Source organism: Ips typographus, linkage group LG10 (assembly GCF_016097725.1).
Source record: "Ips typographus isolate SLU linkage group LG10, UJ_Ityp_2.0, whole genome shotgun sequence".
Classification (NCBI taxonomy): domain Eukaryota; kingdom Metazoa; phylum Arthropoda; class Insecta; order Coleoptera; family Curculionidae; genus Ips; species Ips typographus.
In genome coordinates this window covers 3,378,988-3,396,760 of record NC_138431.1, presented here as the reverse complement: position 1 = coordinate 3,396,760, position 17,773 = coordinate 3,378,988, and the positions used below count along the sequence as shown (strand labels likewise).

The following is a 17,773-nucleotide window of genomic DNA, read 5'->3' as shown; positions in this document are numbered from 1 at the left end:
TATGCCAAACAAAAAGACATTCGTATGACAGTTGTCACGTGACGTTTTAACGTCACAACTGTCAAAATTGCCACCGCTAAACTATTAAATCCAGTTTGGTCTCTGACTTTGTTATTAGAAGACGAAGTTCTGCAGGTCCACATTCAAGATTGGCTAACTTTGACAGTTGTGACGTACAAGACAGTTAGTTGACGTTTTTTATGTCACGTGATACTAGGACGCTTTAATAATGACACCTACGTCACAACTGTCAAAACATTCGACGTAGTCAGTTGTTCTTGTCTTTGCCAATCCAAATCAATGTGCCTCAAACTTGTCATTGTATAGCTCGGTTGCGTACATAGTTGATATTTGACAATTATGACGTACGCGACAGATATCATCTGACACTCAAACACTCTTTCATCATATTGGTTACGTCACAACTGTCAAAACAGCCATCGCTAAACTGTTTTAAATCCATTTTTCGCCTTTGTCTTAATCAGAAAAGAGTTTTACAGGTTCACATTCGAAATTGGCCAACTTTGACAGTTGTGACGTCTAAGAGAGTTATATGACGTTTATATAATAGCTGTCACGTGACATTTTAACGTCAACATTTACCTCACAACTGTCAAAACCTCCGACGTAGTCAGTTGTTCTTGTCTTTGCCAATCCAAATCAATGTGCCTCAAACTTGTCATTGTATAGCTCGGTTGCGTACATAGTTGATATTTGACAATTATGACGTACGTGACAGATATCATCTGACACTCAAACACTCTTTCATCATATTGGTTACGTCACAACTGTCAAAACAGCCCCCGCTAAACTATTAAATCCATTTTTGGCCTTTGCCTTTATCAGAAAAGAGTTTTGCAGGTTCACATTCAACTTTGACAGTATTGACGTACAAAATAGTTATTTGACGTTTATAAAACAGATGTCACGTGATACTAGGATGATATAATATCGACACCTACGTCACAACTGTCAAAAGATTCGAGGTAAAGACAGTTCAGTTTGTCAGTGAAATTCAGTCTCAGACTTGCCATTTTATAGCTCAGTGACACTAAGACACTTTTCCATCTTAGGGCTACGTCACAACTGTCAAAATAGCCATCACTAAACTATTAAAACCATTTTGACCTCTGCCTTTGAAAACAGTTTTGCAGGTCCACATACAAGATAGGCAAACTTTGACAGTTGTGACGTAATCACGGCCGTTATTTGACATTTATATGCCAGCTGTCACGGAACGATACGATGCTTTAATGTTGACAGCTTAGTCATAACTGTCAAAACACTGACCGTTTGCGAATGCAAGCAAAGTGTCTCAGACTTTCGTAAGTTTACGGCTCTACCGTTTGCCTAGGTAATATTTGACAGTTGTGACGTACGTGACAGCTACCTATCACGTGACACTTTCTCATCTTATGTTTATGTGACAACTGTCAAAAACCCACCCATAAAACTATCGTAATTCCAAACACAACAAAAAATAACTGTTGGACTAAATTGAAATCTTGATTTGACAGTTGTCAGTTCATAATTAAGTTATTTTGACAGTTACATGGCTTTAGTTTTGACCACTGTGTAGCTCCTGAAGTCCTCTTTAAATCCCCAATTAGAGTGTCATAGTAAATATTAATAATTAGGGAGTTGTTGCACGATAAACACCGAACCAAGATCAAATTAGTAGTACCAAGTTTGACAGCTTGTAAATCGGTTATTTTGACAGTTACACAATTCTAATTTTGACCACTGTGTAGTCCGTAAAATGATTTATAAACCCCCGATTAGACTGTGATCATACAGTTAACAATTAGGGTGTTGTTGCATGATAAACACCGAACCAACAACAAATTAGTAGTGCAAAGTTTGACAGCTTGTAAAACGGTTACTTTGACAGTTACACAGTTCTAATTTTGACCACTGTGTAGCTTTTGAAGTACTTTACTAGAGTGTCATAGTAAATATTAATAATTAGGGAGTTGTTGCACGATAAACAGCAAACCAACAACAAATTAGTAGTGCCAAGTTTGACAGCTTGTAAAACGGTTATTTTGACAGTTACACAATTCTAATTTTGACCACTGTGTAGCCCGTAAAGTGCTTTATAAACCCCCAATTAGACTGTGATCATACAGTTAACAATTAGGGTGTTGTTGCACGATAAACAGCGAACCAACAACAAATTAGTAGAGCCAAGTTTGACAGCTTGTAAAACGGTTATTTTGACAGTTACACAATTCTAATTTTGACCACTGTGTAGCCCGTAAAGTGCTTTATAAACCCCCAATTAGACTGTGGTCATACAGTTAACAATTAGGGAGTTGTTGCACGATAAACAGCGAACCAACAACAAATTAGTAGAGCCAACTTTGACAGCTTGTAAAACGGTTATTTTGACAGTTACACAGTTCTAATTTTGACCACTGTGTAGCTTTTGAAGTACTTTACTAGAGTGTCATAGTAAATATTAAAAATTAGGGAGTTTTTGCACGATAAACAGCGAACCAACAACAAATTAGTAGAGCCAACTTTGACAGCTTGTAAAACGGTTATTTTGACAGTTACACAGTTCTAATTTTGACCACTGTGTAGCTTTTGAAGTACTTTACTAGAGTGTCATAGTAAATATTAAAAATTAGGGAGTTTTTGCACGATAAACAACAAACCAACAACAAATTATTAGTGCCAACTTTGACAGCTTGTAAAACGGTTATTTTGACAGTTACACAGTTCTAATTTTGACCACTGTGTAGCCCTTGAAGTCTTTTATAAATCTCCAATTAGACTGTGATCCTACAGTTAATAATTAGGGTGTTGTTGCATGATAGACACCAAACCAACAACAAATTAGTAGTTCCAACTTTGACAGCTTGTAAATCGGTTATTTTGACAGTTACAGAGTTCTAATTTTGACTACTGGGTGGCCCTTAAAGTGCTTTATAAATCCCCGATTAGACTGTGACCATACAGTTAACAATTAGGGAGTTGTTGCACGATAAACAGCGAACCAACAACAAATTAGTAGTGCCAACTTTGACAGCTTGTAAAACGGTTATTTTGACAGTTACACAATTCTAATTTTGACCACTGTGTGGCCCGTAAAGTGCTTTATAAATCCCCGATTAGACTGTGATCATACAGTTAACAATTAGGGAGTTGTTGCACGATAAACAGCGAACCAACAACAAATTAGTAGTGCCAATTTTGACAGCTTGTAAAACGGTTATTTTGACAGTTAAACAGTTCTAATTTTGACCACTGTGTAGCTTTTGAAGTACTTTACTAGAGTGTCATAGTAAATATTAATAATTAGGGAGTTGTTGCACGATAAACACCGAACCAACAACAAATTAGTAGTACCAAGTTTGACAGCTTGTAAAACGATTATTTTGACAGTTACACAGTTCTAATTTTGACCACTGTGTAGCCCTTAAAGTCCTTTATAAATCCCCGATTAGACTGTGATCATACAGTTAACAATTAGGGAGTTGTTGCACGATAAACAGCGAACCAACAACAAATTAGTAGTGCCAAGTTTGACAGCTTGTAAAACGGTTATTTTGACAGTTACACAATTCTAATTTTGACCACTGTGTAGCCCGTAAAGTGCTTTATAAATCCCCGATTAGACTGTGATCATACAGTTAACAATTAGGGTGTTGTTGCATGATAAATACCGAACCAACAACAAATTAGTAGTACCAAGTTTGACAGCTTGTAAAACGATTATTTTGACAGTTACACAGTTCTAATTTTGACCACTGTGTAGCCCTTAAAGTCCTTTATAAATCCCCGATTAGACTGTGATCATACAGTTAACAATTAGGGAGTTGTTGCACGATAAACAGCGAACCAACAACAAATTAGTGGTGCCAACTTTGACAGCTTGTAAAACGGTTATTTTGACAGTTACACAATTCTAATTTTGACCACTGTGTAGCCCGTAAAGTGCTTTATAAATCGGCATTTAGAGTGTTATATGATTTCTGACAGTTTATAAGTCAGAATGACAGTTGATCACTTTCTATGTTGTGTACTTGACAGGAACGGACACTGACCATTCTGACAGCTCTACTGTGACAGTGACAGAGAGGAGTGTTTTTTTAGCGTTTCCTGACGACGTCCAAACAGTCGAAACGTACGCAATTTTCGAATTTATTCTCACCTGTCGCTGATTTTCTTCTGTAACGCCTCCGGCGACATCCAAGCCGGATAATAGATGCGGCCCTTCTCCTGGAACGAAAACTTCGCGTCCGCCATATTGATTTTAGCCGTCAAATCCTCCTCGATCATCACGTGACGACTGTTCAGGAAATACTCGGGAATGGTCCGTTCCAGACTGTGCAGAAACGCCATTCCTTTGGCAATGTCAATGGCGAATCGCAACGCCTGCGCGTTATCCACCACTACACCACCGCGACCCTCGTGCAAAACGTTATACAGGGAGCCTGAAAATTAACCGACTATACAGGGTGTTCCACGACGAAAAACGTCGATCGATACAAGAAAAACTGCCGATAGGAAAATTTGGTAAAACCCAGTAAAGTCCAACTAAAATAGTACACATTTCTAAATCTGAACTGAAAGTTCTCAGGTCCAGAATTAGTTTTCAAGTTTTTAGTTCAATTTCCACGTTTTCATGGCAATTTTCAAGTTTCCTAGTCAATTTTCTTAGTAAAAACCTAAAAATCAACGTCAGAAATTTGAATATTGACTTTTGAAGTCAATTCTCAGTTTCTAAGACATTTTTTCAAGTTTTAAGGTATTTTTTCTTTAAAAACTGCGACTTGAAGCATTTTTACTGACTTCAAAGTGTCAAATTGAAGTCAGAAAGCTTTTAATGTCTTTAAGTTGTCAAAAATGCTGCCTGGAGTATTTCTTATAATTTTCGACAGTGAAAATGACTTTAAAGCAACAAATTAAAGTCAGAAAGCTTTTAATGTCTTAAATTTGTCAAAATGCTGCTGAAGCTTTTCTGGTAATTTTAGACAAACAAAACAGCGACTTTAAGCGTTTTTACTGTCTTCAAAGTGTCAAATTGGAGTCAGAAAGCTTTTATTGTCTTTAAGTTGTCAAAAATGCTTCTTGAAGTATTTCTGATAATTTTAAACAATCAAAACTGTCTTTAAAGCGTCAAATTAAAGTCAGAAATATTTTAATGTCGTAAATTTGTCAAAAATGCTTCTTGAACTATTTCTCATAATTTCAGACAGTCAAAACAGCAACTTAAAGCCTTTTGACTGTCTTTAAAGTGTCAAACTGAAGTCAGAAAGCTTTTGATGTCTTTGAGAAGTCAAAAATTCTATTTGAAGTATTTCTGATAATTTTAGACAGTGAAAATGACTTTAAAGCAACAAAATAAAATTAGAAAGCTTTTAATGTCTTTAAGTTGTCAAAAATGCTTCTTGAAGTATTTCTGATAATTTGAAACAATCAAAACTGTCTTTAAAGCGTCAAATTAAAGTCAGAAAGCTTTTAATGTCTTAAATTTGTCAAAAATGCTGCCTAAAGCTTTTCTGGTAATTTTAGACAGTCAAAACAGCGACTTGAAGCATTTTTCCTGTCTTCAAAATGTCAAATTGAAGTCAGAAAGCTTTTATTGTCTTTAAGTTGTCAAAAATGCTTCTTGAAGTATTTCTGATAATTTTAAACAATCAAAACTGTCTTTAGAGCGTCAAATTAAAGTCAGAAAGCTTTTAATGTCTTAAATTTGTCAAAAATGCTTCTTGAAGTATTTCTCATAATTTGAAACAATCAAAACTGTCTTTAAAGCGTCAAATTAAAGTCAGAAAGCTTTTAATGTCTTAAATTTGTCAAAAATGCTGCCTAAAGCTTTTCTGGTAATTTTAGACAGTCAAAACAGCGACTTGAAGCATTTTTCCTGTCTTCAAAATGTCAAATTGAAGTCAGAAAGCTTTTATTGTCTTTAAGTTGTCAAAAATGCTTCTTGAAGTATTTCTGATAATTTTAAACAATCAAAACTGTCTTTAGAGCGTCAAATTAAAGTCAGAAAGCTTTTAATGTCTTAAATTTGTCAAAAATGCTTCTTGAAGTATTTCTCATAATTTCAGACAGTCAAAACAGCGACTTGAAGCCTTTTGACTGTCTTTAAAGTGTCAAACTGAAGTCAGACAGCTTTTGATGTCAAAAATGCTGCCTGAAGCTTTTCTGGTAACTTTAGACAGTCAAAACAGCAATTTTACAAACATTTTCAGTCAAATAAAAGATAGAAGCCTTCTAGATGTCTCTAGATTTGTCAAATAAAACTAAAACACTTCGTAATGCCTTACTCACTAGTTTTAGAACCTTTTCATTGCCTCAAAAGTGTCAAATAAAGGTTAGAAGGCTTCTCGATGTCTTAAGAATAGTCAAAAAAAAAACAAAACACTTCTTAGTGTCATTCGGTTATCTTGGAAGCTTATTTACTGTCTCCAAAGTGTCAAATAAAAGCCAGAAGGCTGTTAGATGTCATTATTATTTCCATTTCTTTTGGAACGGAGCTACGTTCAGTCGAAATCAAATTAGTTCAGTAGTTTGGTGCACCCTGTCACTTTTTTAAAAATAGAAAAACAGTATGAGATGACTAAAGATTCTAGAGAAGCAGTTTCCATTAAAAAACACTTTATTAAAAATGTCTACTTACAGAACTTTAATGTCTCGTAACTCCGTCACATGACAAAATTCAGGGAAAGGTTAAGGAAAATTTTGAAAATTTACCACAAATTCAGTTTTTACGTTAGAACCAATATCTCCCTTATAAGGCCCTTAAGGACAAAATGTCCCTCTTCGGTTTCTGTAGAAGATTAAATTCCCTAGAATTTTGGTTCCTTAACCTTTCCCTGAATTTTGCCATGTGACCGAGTTACGAGACATTAAAGTTCTGTAAGTAGACATTTTTAAAAAAGTGTTTTTTAATGGAAACTGCTTCTCTAGAATCTTTAGTAATCTCATACTGTTTTTCCATTTTTAAAAAAGTGACAGGGTGCACCAAACTACTGAACTAATTTGATTTCGACTGAACGTAGCTCCGTTCCAAAAGAAATGGAAATAATAATGACATCTAACAGCCTTCTGGCTTTTATTTGACACTTTGGAGACAGTAAATAAGCTTCCAAGATAACCGAATGACACTAAGAAGTGTTTTGTTTTTTTTTTTTTTTGACAATTCTTAAGCCATCGAGAAGCCTTCTAACCTTTATTTGACACTTTTGAGGCAATGAAAAGGTTCTAAAACTACAATTTCGACAACCGGAAGACATGACGAAGTGTCTTAGTTTTATTTGACAAATCTAGAGACATCTAGAAGGCTTCTATCTTTTATTTGACTGAAAATGGTTGTAAAGTTGCAGTTTTGACTGTCTGAAATTATGGGAAATAGTTCAAGAAGCATTTTTGACAAATTTAAGACATTAAAAGCTTTCTGACTTCAGTTTGACACTTTAAAGACAGTCAAAAGGCTTCAAGTCGTTGTTTTGACTGTCTGAAATTATGAGAAATACTTCAAGAAGCATTTTTTGACAAATTTAAGACATTAAAAGTTTTCTGACTTTAATTTGTTGCTTTAAAGTCATTTTCACTGTCTAAAATTATCAGAAATACTTCAAATAGAATTTTTGACTTCTAAAAGACATCAAAAGGTTTCTGACTTCAATTTGACGGTGTAATACAGTCAAAAGGCTTCAAGTTACTGTTTTGACTGTCTCAAATTATGAGAAATACTTCAAGAAGCATTTTTGACAAATTTAAGACATTAAAAGCTTTCTGGCTTTAATTTGTTGCTTTAAAGTCATTTTCACTGTCTAAAATTATCAGAAATACTTCAAGAAGCATTTTTGACAACTTAAACACATTAAAGACTTTCTGTCTTCAAATTGACATTTTAAGGACATTCAAAAAGGTTCAAGTTTTTGTTTTGACTGTCTAAAATAATCAGGAAGGCTTCAGACATAATTTTTCACAAATTTAAGACATTAAAAGCTTTCTGACTTTAATTTGACGCTTTAAAGACAGTTTTGATTGTTTCAAATTATCAGAAATACTTCAAGAAGCATTTTTGACAACTTAAAGACAATAAAAGCTTTCTGACTTCGATTTGACATTTTGAAGACAGGAAAAATGCTTCAAGTCGCTGTTTTGACTGTCTGAAATTATGAGAAATAGTTCAAGAAGCATTTTTGACAAATTTACGACATTAAAATATTTCTGACTTTAATTTGACGCTTTAAAGACAGTTTTGATTGTTTAAAATTATCAGAAATACTTCAAGAAGCATTTTTGACAACTTAAAGACATTAAAAGCTTTCTGACTTCGATTTGACATTTTGAAGACAGGAAAAATGCTTCAAGTCGCTGTTTTGACTGTCTGAAATTATGAGAAATAGTTCAAGAAGCATTTTTGACAAATTTACGACATTAAAATATTTCTGACTTTAATTTGACGCTTTAAAGACAGTTTTGATTGTTTAAAATTATCAGAAATACTTCAAGAAGCATTTTTGACAACTTAAAGACATTAAAAGCTTTCTAATTTTATTTTGTTGCTTTAAAGTCATTTTCACTGTCTAAAATTATCAGAAATACTTCAAATAGAATTTTTGACTTCTCAAAGACATCAAAAGCTTTCTGACTTCAGTTTGACACTTTAAAGACAGTCAAAAGGCTTTAAGTCGCTGTTTTGACTGTCTGGAATTATGAGAAATAGTTCAAGAAGCATTTTTGACAAATTTACGACATTAAAATATTTCTGACTTTAATTTGACACTTTGAAGACAGTAAAAACGATTAAAGTCGCTCTTTTGATTGTCTAAAATTACCAGAAAAGCTTCAAGCAGCATTTTTGACAACTTAAAGACAATAAAAGCTTTCTGACTTTAATTTGACATTTTGAAGACAGGAAAAATGCTTCAAGTCGCTGTTTTGACTGTTCAAAATAATCACAAAAACTTCAGACATAATTTTTGACAAATTTAAGATATTAAAAGCTTTCTGACTTTAATTTGACGCTTTAAAGACAGTCAAAAGGCTTCAGGAAGCATTTGTGACAACTTAAAGACATTAAAAGCTTTCTGACTTCAATTTGACACTTTGAAGTCAGTAAAAATGCTTCAAGTCGCCGTTTTTAAAGAAAAAATATATTAAAACTTGAAAATTGAGCTATAAACTTGAAAAAATGTCTTAGAAATTGAGAATTGACTTCAACAGTTAATTTTCAAATTTCTGACGCTGATTTTTAGGTTTTTACTAAGAAAATTTAATAGGAAACTCGAACATTGGGTTGAAAACGCGCAAAAATTGACCTACAAATTTAAAAATTGACCTAAAAACTTGAAAACAAATTCTGGACCTGAGAATTTACTTAAAAAGTAAAAAAATTTACTTGAAAACGTGAAAAACTACTAAAAACTTGAAAAGACACCTTAGAAACTGTTAAAAATACAATAATATACAGGGTGGTCTGTAATATTGATTTTAATTGGACTGGGCATAGTCGTTCTTACGTCGATCCACGTCTTTCGCTGTATACGTAAATATCAAAACTATAAATTAGAATGACGTCATCCTAATCTATTTTGATTTCCACCTATAAACTGTAAACGAACCTAGCGGCATGTATTGGCTGATCACTATCAGATTTTCCGGATGATTGCAACATCCGACCACGGGCAAAACGTTGGGATGCGAAAATATCCTCAATTTCGGAAATTCCTCGTTAAAGTCGCGGGAAATTCGCGGCGTGATTTCCAGAACGTTGAGAATTTTGGCAACAATGTCGTTCTTCTGCCAGCGTCCTTTGTACGTCACACCGCTGTGGCTTTCCGCGATTTGCTCTTTCAATTCCAACTCTTTGAAGTTGATTCCCTTGTGTCGGGACAGTGTCGCATCTCTCGATCGCGTTTTCAAACCTAAATTTGACAGTTTTGTAGCTAAACTGAGTATTTCTAGAAATATAGCTATTACGGCTGAAAGCAGGGCATCCACTGTGACGTAGAAAGAGACATTTCCACTTCGTAACGTACGTGGAACCAGTGATGTTCAGACTTTTACGTCAAAATTGTCAAAGTTTGCTCTGAAGTGCTCAAAGAGTTCAAGTACAGTCAGTTTGCTGGCGGTTGTAAATGCGCGATGTGTCTTATCGCTTTACGCTAATTATTTTGACAGTTGTCACGTGACTTTCTAGGTAAATGCTGTCTTAGTATCACGTGACAACTGTCACATATATCAAAAACGTCACAGATTGCTTTATAATGCTCCTGGAGTTAACATATAGCAGGTTTTCTTGTAGTCCTAGAGGAAACAAGCGTTTTACAGCTTTACGGTAATTATTTTGAAAGTAGTCACATGATCGTCTTAGTAACTGGCACTCTAGAGTCACGTGACAACTGTCATATACACCCAAACTGTCCAAATTTGCATAACTTTGAAACGACGTAACTTTGAAGAAAGTAACAGAAAACACATTCAACTGACATGAAACACAATTTGTTGGATAGTTTGGGTATTTGGGCAGTTACGGACCTGAAATATTTGCAGGAACCAGTAAATTGAACCTAAAAACCAGGCACGTACTGCACAATATTCACAAAAAATTCTAAATTTAGTTTAACGACAATAACTTTGAAGAAAGTAACAGGAAACACATTCAACTGACATGAAACACAATTTGTTGGATAGTTTGGGTATTTGGGCAGTTACGGACCTGAAATATTTGCAGGGACCAGTAAATTGAATCTAAAAACCAGGGACGTACTGCACAATATTAACAAAAAACTCTAAATTTAGTTAAACGCTACTAACTTTGAAGAAAGTAACAGAAAACCCATTCAACTGACATGAATCACAATTTGTTTGGTTAATTTGGGTATTTGGGCAGTTACGGACCTGAAATTTTTGCAGGAACCAGTAAATTGAACCTAAAAACCAGGCACGTACTGCACAATATTCACAAAAAATTCTAAATTTAGTTTAACGACAGTAACTTTGAAGAAAGTAACAGGAAACACATTCAACTGACATGAATCACAATTTGTTGGATAGTTTGGGTATTTGGGCAGTTACGGACCTGAAATATTTGCAGGGACCAGTAAATTGAATCTAAAAACCAGGGACGTACTGCACAATATTAACAAAAAACTCTAAATTTAGTTAAACGCTACTAACTTTGAAGAAAGTAACAGAAAACCCATTCAACTGACATGAATCACAATTTGTTGAATAGTTTGGGTATTTGGGCAGTTACGGACCTGAAATTTTTGCAGGAACCAGTAAATTGAACCTAAAAACCAGGGACGTACTGCACAATATTAACAAAAAACTCTAAATTTAGTTAAACGCTACTAACTTTGAAGAAAGTAACAGAAAACACATTCAACTGACATGAAACACAATTTGTTGGATAGTTTGGGTATTTGGGCAGTTACGGACCTGAAATATTTGCAGGGACCAGTAAATTGAATCTAAAAACCAGGGACGTACTGCACAATATTAACAAAAAACTCTAAATTTAGTTAAACGCTACTAACTTTGAAGAAAGTAACAGAAAACCCATTCAACTGACATGAATCACAATTTGTTGGATAGTTTGGGTATTTGGGCAGTTACGGACCTGAAATTTTTGCAGGAACCAGTAAATTGAACCTAAAAACCAGGCACGTACTGCACAATATTCACAAAAAACTCAAAATTTTGTTAAATGACAGTAACTTTGAAGAGAGTAACAGAAAACCCATTCAACTGACATGAAACACAATTTGTTGGATAGTTTGGGTATTTGGGCAGTTACGGACCTGAAATATTTGCAGGGACCAGTAAATTGAATCTAAAAACCAGGGACGTACTGCACAATATTAACAAAAAACTCTAAATTTAGTTAAACGCTACTAACTTTGAAGAAAGTAACAGAAAACCCATTCAACTGACATGAATCACAATTTGTTGGATAGTTTGGGTATTTGGGCAGTTACGGACCTGAAATTTTTGCAGGAACCAGTAAATTGAACCTAAAAACCAGGGACGTACTGCACAATATTAACAAAAAACTCTAAATTTAGTTTAACGACAGTAACTTTGAAGAAAGTAACAGGAAACACATTCAACTTACATGAAACACAATTTGTTGGATAGTTTGGGTATTTGGGCAGTTACGGACCTGAAATATTTGCAGGGACCAGTAAATTGAATCTAAAAACCAGGGACGTACTGCACAATATTAACAAAAAACTCTAAATTTAGTTAAACGCTACTAACTTTGAAGAAAGTAACAGAAAACCCATTCAACTGACATGAATCACAATTTGTTGGATAGTTTGGGTATTTGGGCAGTTACGGACCTGAAATTTTTGCAGGAACCAGTAAATTGAACCTAAAAACCAGGGACGTACTGCACAATATTAACAAAAAACTCTAAATTTAGTTAAACGCTACTAACTTTGAAGAAAGTAACAGAAAACCCATTCAACTGACATGAATCACAATTTGTTGAATAGTTTGGGTATTTGGGCAGTTACGGACCTGAAATTTTTGCAGGAACCAGTAAATTGAACCTAAAAACCAGGCACGTACTGCACAATATTCACAAAAAACTCAAAATTTTGTTAAATGACAGTAACTTTGAAGAGAGTAACAGAAAACCCATTCAACTGACATGAAACACAATTTGTTGGATAGTTTGGGTATTTGGGCAGTTACGGACCTGAAATATTTGCAGGGACCAGTAAATTGAATCTAAAAACCAGGGACGTACTGTACAATATTAACAAAAAACTCTAAATTTAGTTAAACGCTACTAACTTTGAAGAAAGTAACAGAAAACCCATTCAACTGACATGAATCACAATTTGTTGAATAGTTTGGGTATTTGGGCAGTTACGGACCTGAAATTTTTGCAGGAACCAGTAAATTGTACCTAAAAACCAGGGACGTACTGCACAATATTCACAAAAAACTCGATATTTAGTTAAATGACAGTAACTTTGAAGAAAGTAACAGGAAACACATTCAACTGACATGAATCACAATTTGTTGGATAGTTTGGGTATTTGGGCAGTTACGGACCTGAAATTTTTGCAGGGACCAGTAAATTGTACCTAAAAACCAGGGACGTACTGCACAATATTCACAAAAAACTCGATATTTAGTTAAATGACAGTAACTTGGAAGAAAGTAACAGAAAACCCATTCAACTGACATGAATCACAATTTGTTGGATAGTTTGGGTATTTGGGCAGTTACGGACCTGAAATTTTTGCAGGGACCAGTAAATTGAACCTAAAAACCAGGGACGTACTTCATGTCTGAATGAAAATTTTCCCTAACAAGAAATGAAATAGTACTTCATTGTCAAACTTCCAACAACCTAAACAACTAAACACTTTTAATAGTTCTAATTCTAATTCTAAATTATTAAAGTGATTATTAAATTTTTGAGATGCCCAGAAAATTTTCTGAGATTTGGTTATATTTGTCCAAATCTGTATGAAATGTCCGAAACTGAAGAACTGTGTTCTGATAATGACAAAGAGGAGGAAGATGAGGATCTGCTAATGGACATAATATATGAGGTATATTCAGAAAGTGGTAAGAATCAGCTTTTAATATCATATTGAAATATATTGTAGTATATCATTGATTTGCTTTTAGAGCAAGAAATGGACTTTACTTCCTCGCAAAAGTCTTCAGAACCAAATTTTGAAGATTAAAATTATTGATAAGGCATACCAACCAGTGACGAATAATCATTTGCAATAATAATATATTATTATAATAATTTAGATTGTTTAGTTTGCAGTTTGTTGAATTATTTAAAATAACTACCTAGGTATACTATTTTCTTAAATTTGTTTAGAACATTTTTATTTTCTTGTTTTTAATTTATAGTGTGTATAATGGATAACTATAAAAAATCCGTTATTATTTTATATCTACCTAAACAAATGGAAATGCCGGCAATAAAAAAATGTGTTTCTTGATTTGTCTATTTTCTCATTTGTTTTAAAATTGATATCACTACCATAATAAAATGTGTTCACATAATTTCATGTTTTGTTTTGAGTCCTAATAAATCAGATTAATTTAAGAATTTTTGATGAAATTATTTCAATAGCAATGTTATAATTTGATAACCTATTTCTGTACTTAATTACAACACCCTAAAAAATGCAAACTTTTTGAAGTATAAATTTTTCCAATTTTTCTGGAAAATTACCGGAAATTTACATCCCTGCGTGGAACTCTCTCGTAACAATACAGTGTTGCCAACCTTTTACCCCAAAAACAAAGTTGCCTGATTTCACTGAAATTTCTCATTTTTTTTTAATTTTTTTAAAACACTTATTCCACTACAGTAAAACTGTATGTACAGGGTGATTGGTTACATTTGTTCTTATCCTTATGAACTATTGGCTTTTTCAAAAAAATGTTAAATACGACATTTTTGACGACCTGAAGGTTTTGCAGGACTTAGTTTTTAATATACCGGGCGGATCAAAAAAGTTATATGACTCAAAGTTATGTTTTTTTAAATGAATACAAAAATAGTAAAATAACTCGGTTATTCGACGTTTTAGGTAAAAACACTATACAGGGTGGTCACAAGAGAATTTCAATAGCTACAAATTGGTATATTGAACCACCCTGTAACTGTCAATATCACAGAGTTATGGGCTGTCAAAGTGAAAACTGCCAAATTCAAACTGTACAGCAAACAACTCAGTTTTAACAGTAAATGACTCGGTTATTCGACATTTTAGGAAAAAACGCTATACAGGGTGGTCAAAAGAGAATTTCAAGGGCTATAAACTGGTATATTGAACCACCCTGTAACTGTGAAAATAACAAAGTTATGGGCTGTCAAAGTGAAAACTGTCAAATTCAAACTGTACAGCAAACAACTCAGTTTTAACAGTAAATGACTCGGTTATTCGACATTTTAGGAAAAAACGCTATACAGGGTGGTCAAAAGAGAATTTCAAGGACTATAAATTGGTATATTAAACCACCCTGTAACTGTCAAAATAACAAAGTTATGGGTTGTCAAAGTGAAAATTGTGAAATTCAAACTTTACAGCAAACAACTCAGTTTTAACAGTAAATGACTCGGTTATTCGACATTTTAGGAAAAAGCGCTATACAGGGTGGTCAAAAGAGAATTTCAAGGGCTATAAACTGGTATATTGAACCACCCTGTAACTGTGAAAATAACAAAGTTATGGGCTGTCAAAGTGAAAACTGTCAAATTCAAACTGTACAGCAAACAACTCAATTTTAACAGTAAATAACTCAGGTATTCGACGTTTTAGGTAAAAATACTATACAGGTTGGTCACAAGAGAACTTCAAGAGCTACAAATTGGTATGTTGAACCACCCTGTTGACTGTCAAAATAACAAAGTTATGGGCTGTCAAAACAAAAACTGTCAAATTCAAACTTTATAGCAAACAATTCAGTTTTAACAGTAAATAACTCAGTTATTCGACATTTTAGGTAAAAACGCTATACAGGGTGGTCACAAGAGAATTTCAAGGGCTACAAATTGGATTTGACCACCCCCCTCGAAAGCAGAAATTACCAATTTGAACGAAATTTTGGTGCACTTTTCCAGAAAATCGTCTATAACTCGCTTATTTAAAACACCCTGTATGAAACCACCGTATAACAAAAGGAAGCCAATGAACGGGGCTATCACGTGACGGTAAGCGTGCACGGCTAAGTTGCCCCGTTTAGCCGCTAGAGGGCGTCAAAGTTGACTCTCGTGTTTTTGCTCAATATCTCAGGAACGTTTCAGGTTAGAGGTCTGAATTTTTACCACAAACGCACTTTGATAGGATGCAACTTTTACCGTCTAAACACTTTTTTGATACCACGCACCGTTTGACCTTGAAAAATTAAAAACTAGAATTGTCAAGAAATTTCAAGGGTTCATTTCTCCAAATATCTCGAAAACGGTATGAGTTAGCTGTGGGAAATTTTTACCGTGGAAACCCCCTCAAAGAGACTCAACTTTTATTAAATATAACATTTTTGCGTACAACGCACCGGTTGACCTTGAAAAATAAAAAATAAGTTTTTTTTTGACACTTTTAAAGAGGGGTACCGATGATTTTTTTTTTTAATTTTTTGAATTTTGAAAATCCTTTTCCACTGCCGTAACTAGTTTAAATTAACACTAAAAACGTGGCGTAAAGTGTCATTTCTAAAAATGCCATTTTTATGGATGTCATGTTTTGGAAATTGTCAGAAATACCCTAATTTCAAAATGGCGGCAGCTACAGCAAAACGGACACCAAAAAAGTGTTTTTCATGCCAAAATTAGCCACAAAATGTAAATATTGTAAATGTCACATAACCACAAACGAAAATTGCTAATTCAGAAGAAATACGAAAATACCCAAATTTGCTCAACTCTAAAATTGATATTACACATACGTTCATGCCTTCCGTCTCACTCAACTCACTATAAACAGAAGAGAGATAGGACACATGTCCCTTTCTACGTCACAGATGCCAAATTACTTCGGAATACAAAAAAAAATTAAAAATTATGTGAAATGTCTTACCTAGCCAGCTTTGGTCTTTGAATTTGATTTTTTTCAGGTCTTGACCGCATTCCACCGCTATATCGTGCAGTAGTTTGGCCAAAGTGCCTTTAGCCTTGTCGAGGGGAGTGTCCCCGTACTTGTTGGCGATCGAAACCTTCGATCCGTGATGCACCAGGTCCTCGGCGATCGTGTCGTAGCCCCAGAAACACGCGTAGTGCAACGGGGAGTTACCGTGCTCGTTTGTAAAATTCACATCCGCTCTTTGACGTAGCAACTGAGAAAATAGTATATTTCATTACCAGTACAGAAATGAGGATTTACAAGAACGGAAAATCCATTTCTGGACGAGTAATGAACGATATTTTTTATTATACTTAGGTACCTGAAATCAACATAAACAAAAAATATCGCAAAAAATTATTAAGAAAATCGGGAATATTTATTTTTATTTTTAAAACAGTAAAAATGTAAGTACATACAACTCAAATTAACAAAAAAATACAAGTAGGTAATTCTAAGAAAATTAATTTTGGACAGAACCGTTATTATTAATAGTAATATTTATTGTACAATTCGTATTATTGTTGAAGCTCAATCCATTTTGCATTTCTTTTTGTTGAACTAAAGACTCTGCTAAAGATGTTGAAGCGGAGTGTTCGTGTGTGCTTTGGTTCTCTTGATTGACTGTTTCAGATGTTGTAGTTTCCAAGTTACAAGGGCTAAACAACTTCCGTGATACTTCAATTTTTCTTTGTATGGACTCTTCTATATATCCTTCTGCTACATTGGAAGAAAGCCATCCTCCGTGTCTTTTCAAAGTGAGCAAATCACCGCCGTTTTCCACCAACATGGTTGCCGAAGAGCGCCTTAGCCCATGTCCGGTATATTCTTCGGGATTTTTTAGTTTTAGGTATTTTGCAACAAGTTTTGGAATACCACTGATAGTATGGCACCCAACATGTTGAGCGTAACATCTTTGGTTTCGGTACGCAACAAATAATCTTCTACTCTCCATATGTTTAGGGCGGAGATCTGCGTATTTACGGTAAATTGTACGAATTTGCAATTTTCATTGGTAATGGTAAAACTTCTTGACCTGTGAGTTTTTCCATCTCGTAAGAACACGACAAGGAAACGTCCATTATCTTCCACATCATCTAAACTCAAACGTATTAAATCATCTCTGCGGCATGCACCGAAGATGCCAAACACTAAAATTACTTTTGCTAGTAGATATTCTCCATCTG

At 34.3% G+C, this 17,773-nt stretch overlaps 1 protein-coding gene across 1 annotated transcript in view; it reads right to left on the bottom strand.

The window, feature by feature from the left end:
- The window catches only part of Ilk (integrin linked kinase), a 28,991-nt gene that overhangs the window by 6,835 nt on the left and 4,383 nt on the right, over positions 1–17,773 (bottom strand). The window contains exons 3-5 of the mRNA XM_081988702.1: positions 16,545–16,800; positions 9,594–9,896; positions 4,160–4,442 (exon numbers count right to left, since the gene is read on the bottom strand). Coding sequence (XP_081844828.1) covers positions 4,160–4,442; positions 9,594–9,896; positions 16,545–16,800 — 842 coding nt within the window. The remainder of the gene's footprint in view (positions 1–4,159; positions 4,443–9,593; positions 9,897–16,544; positions 16,801–17,773) is intronic.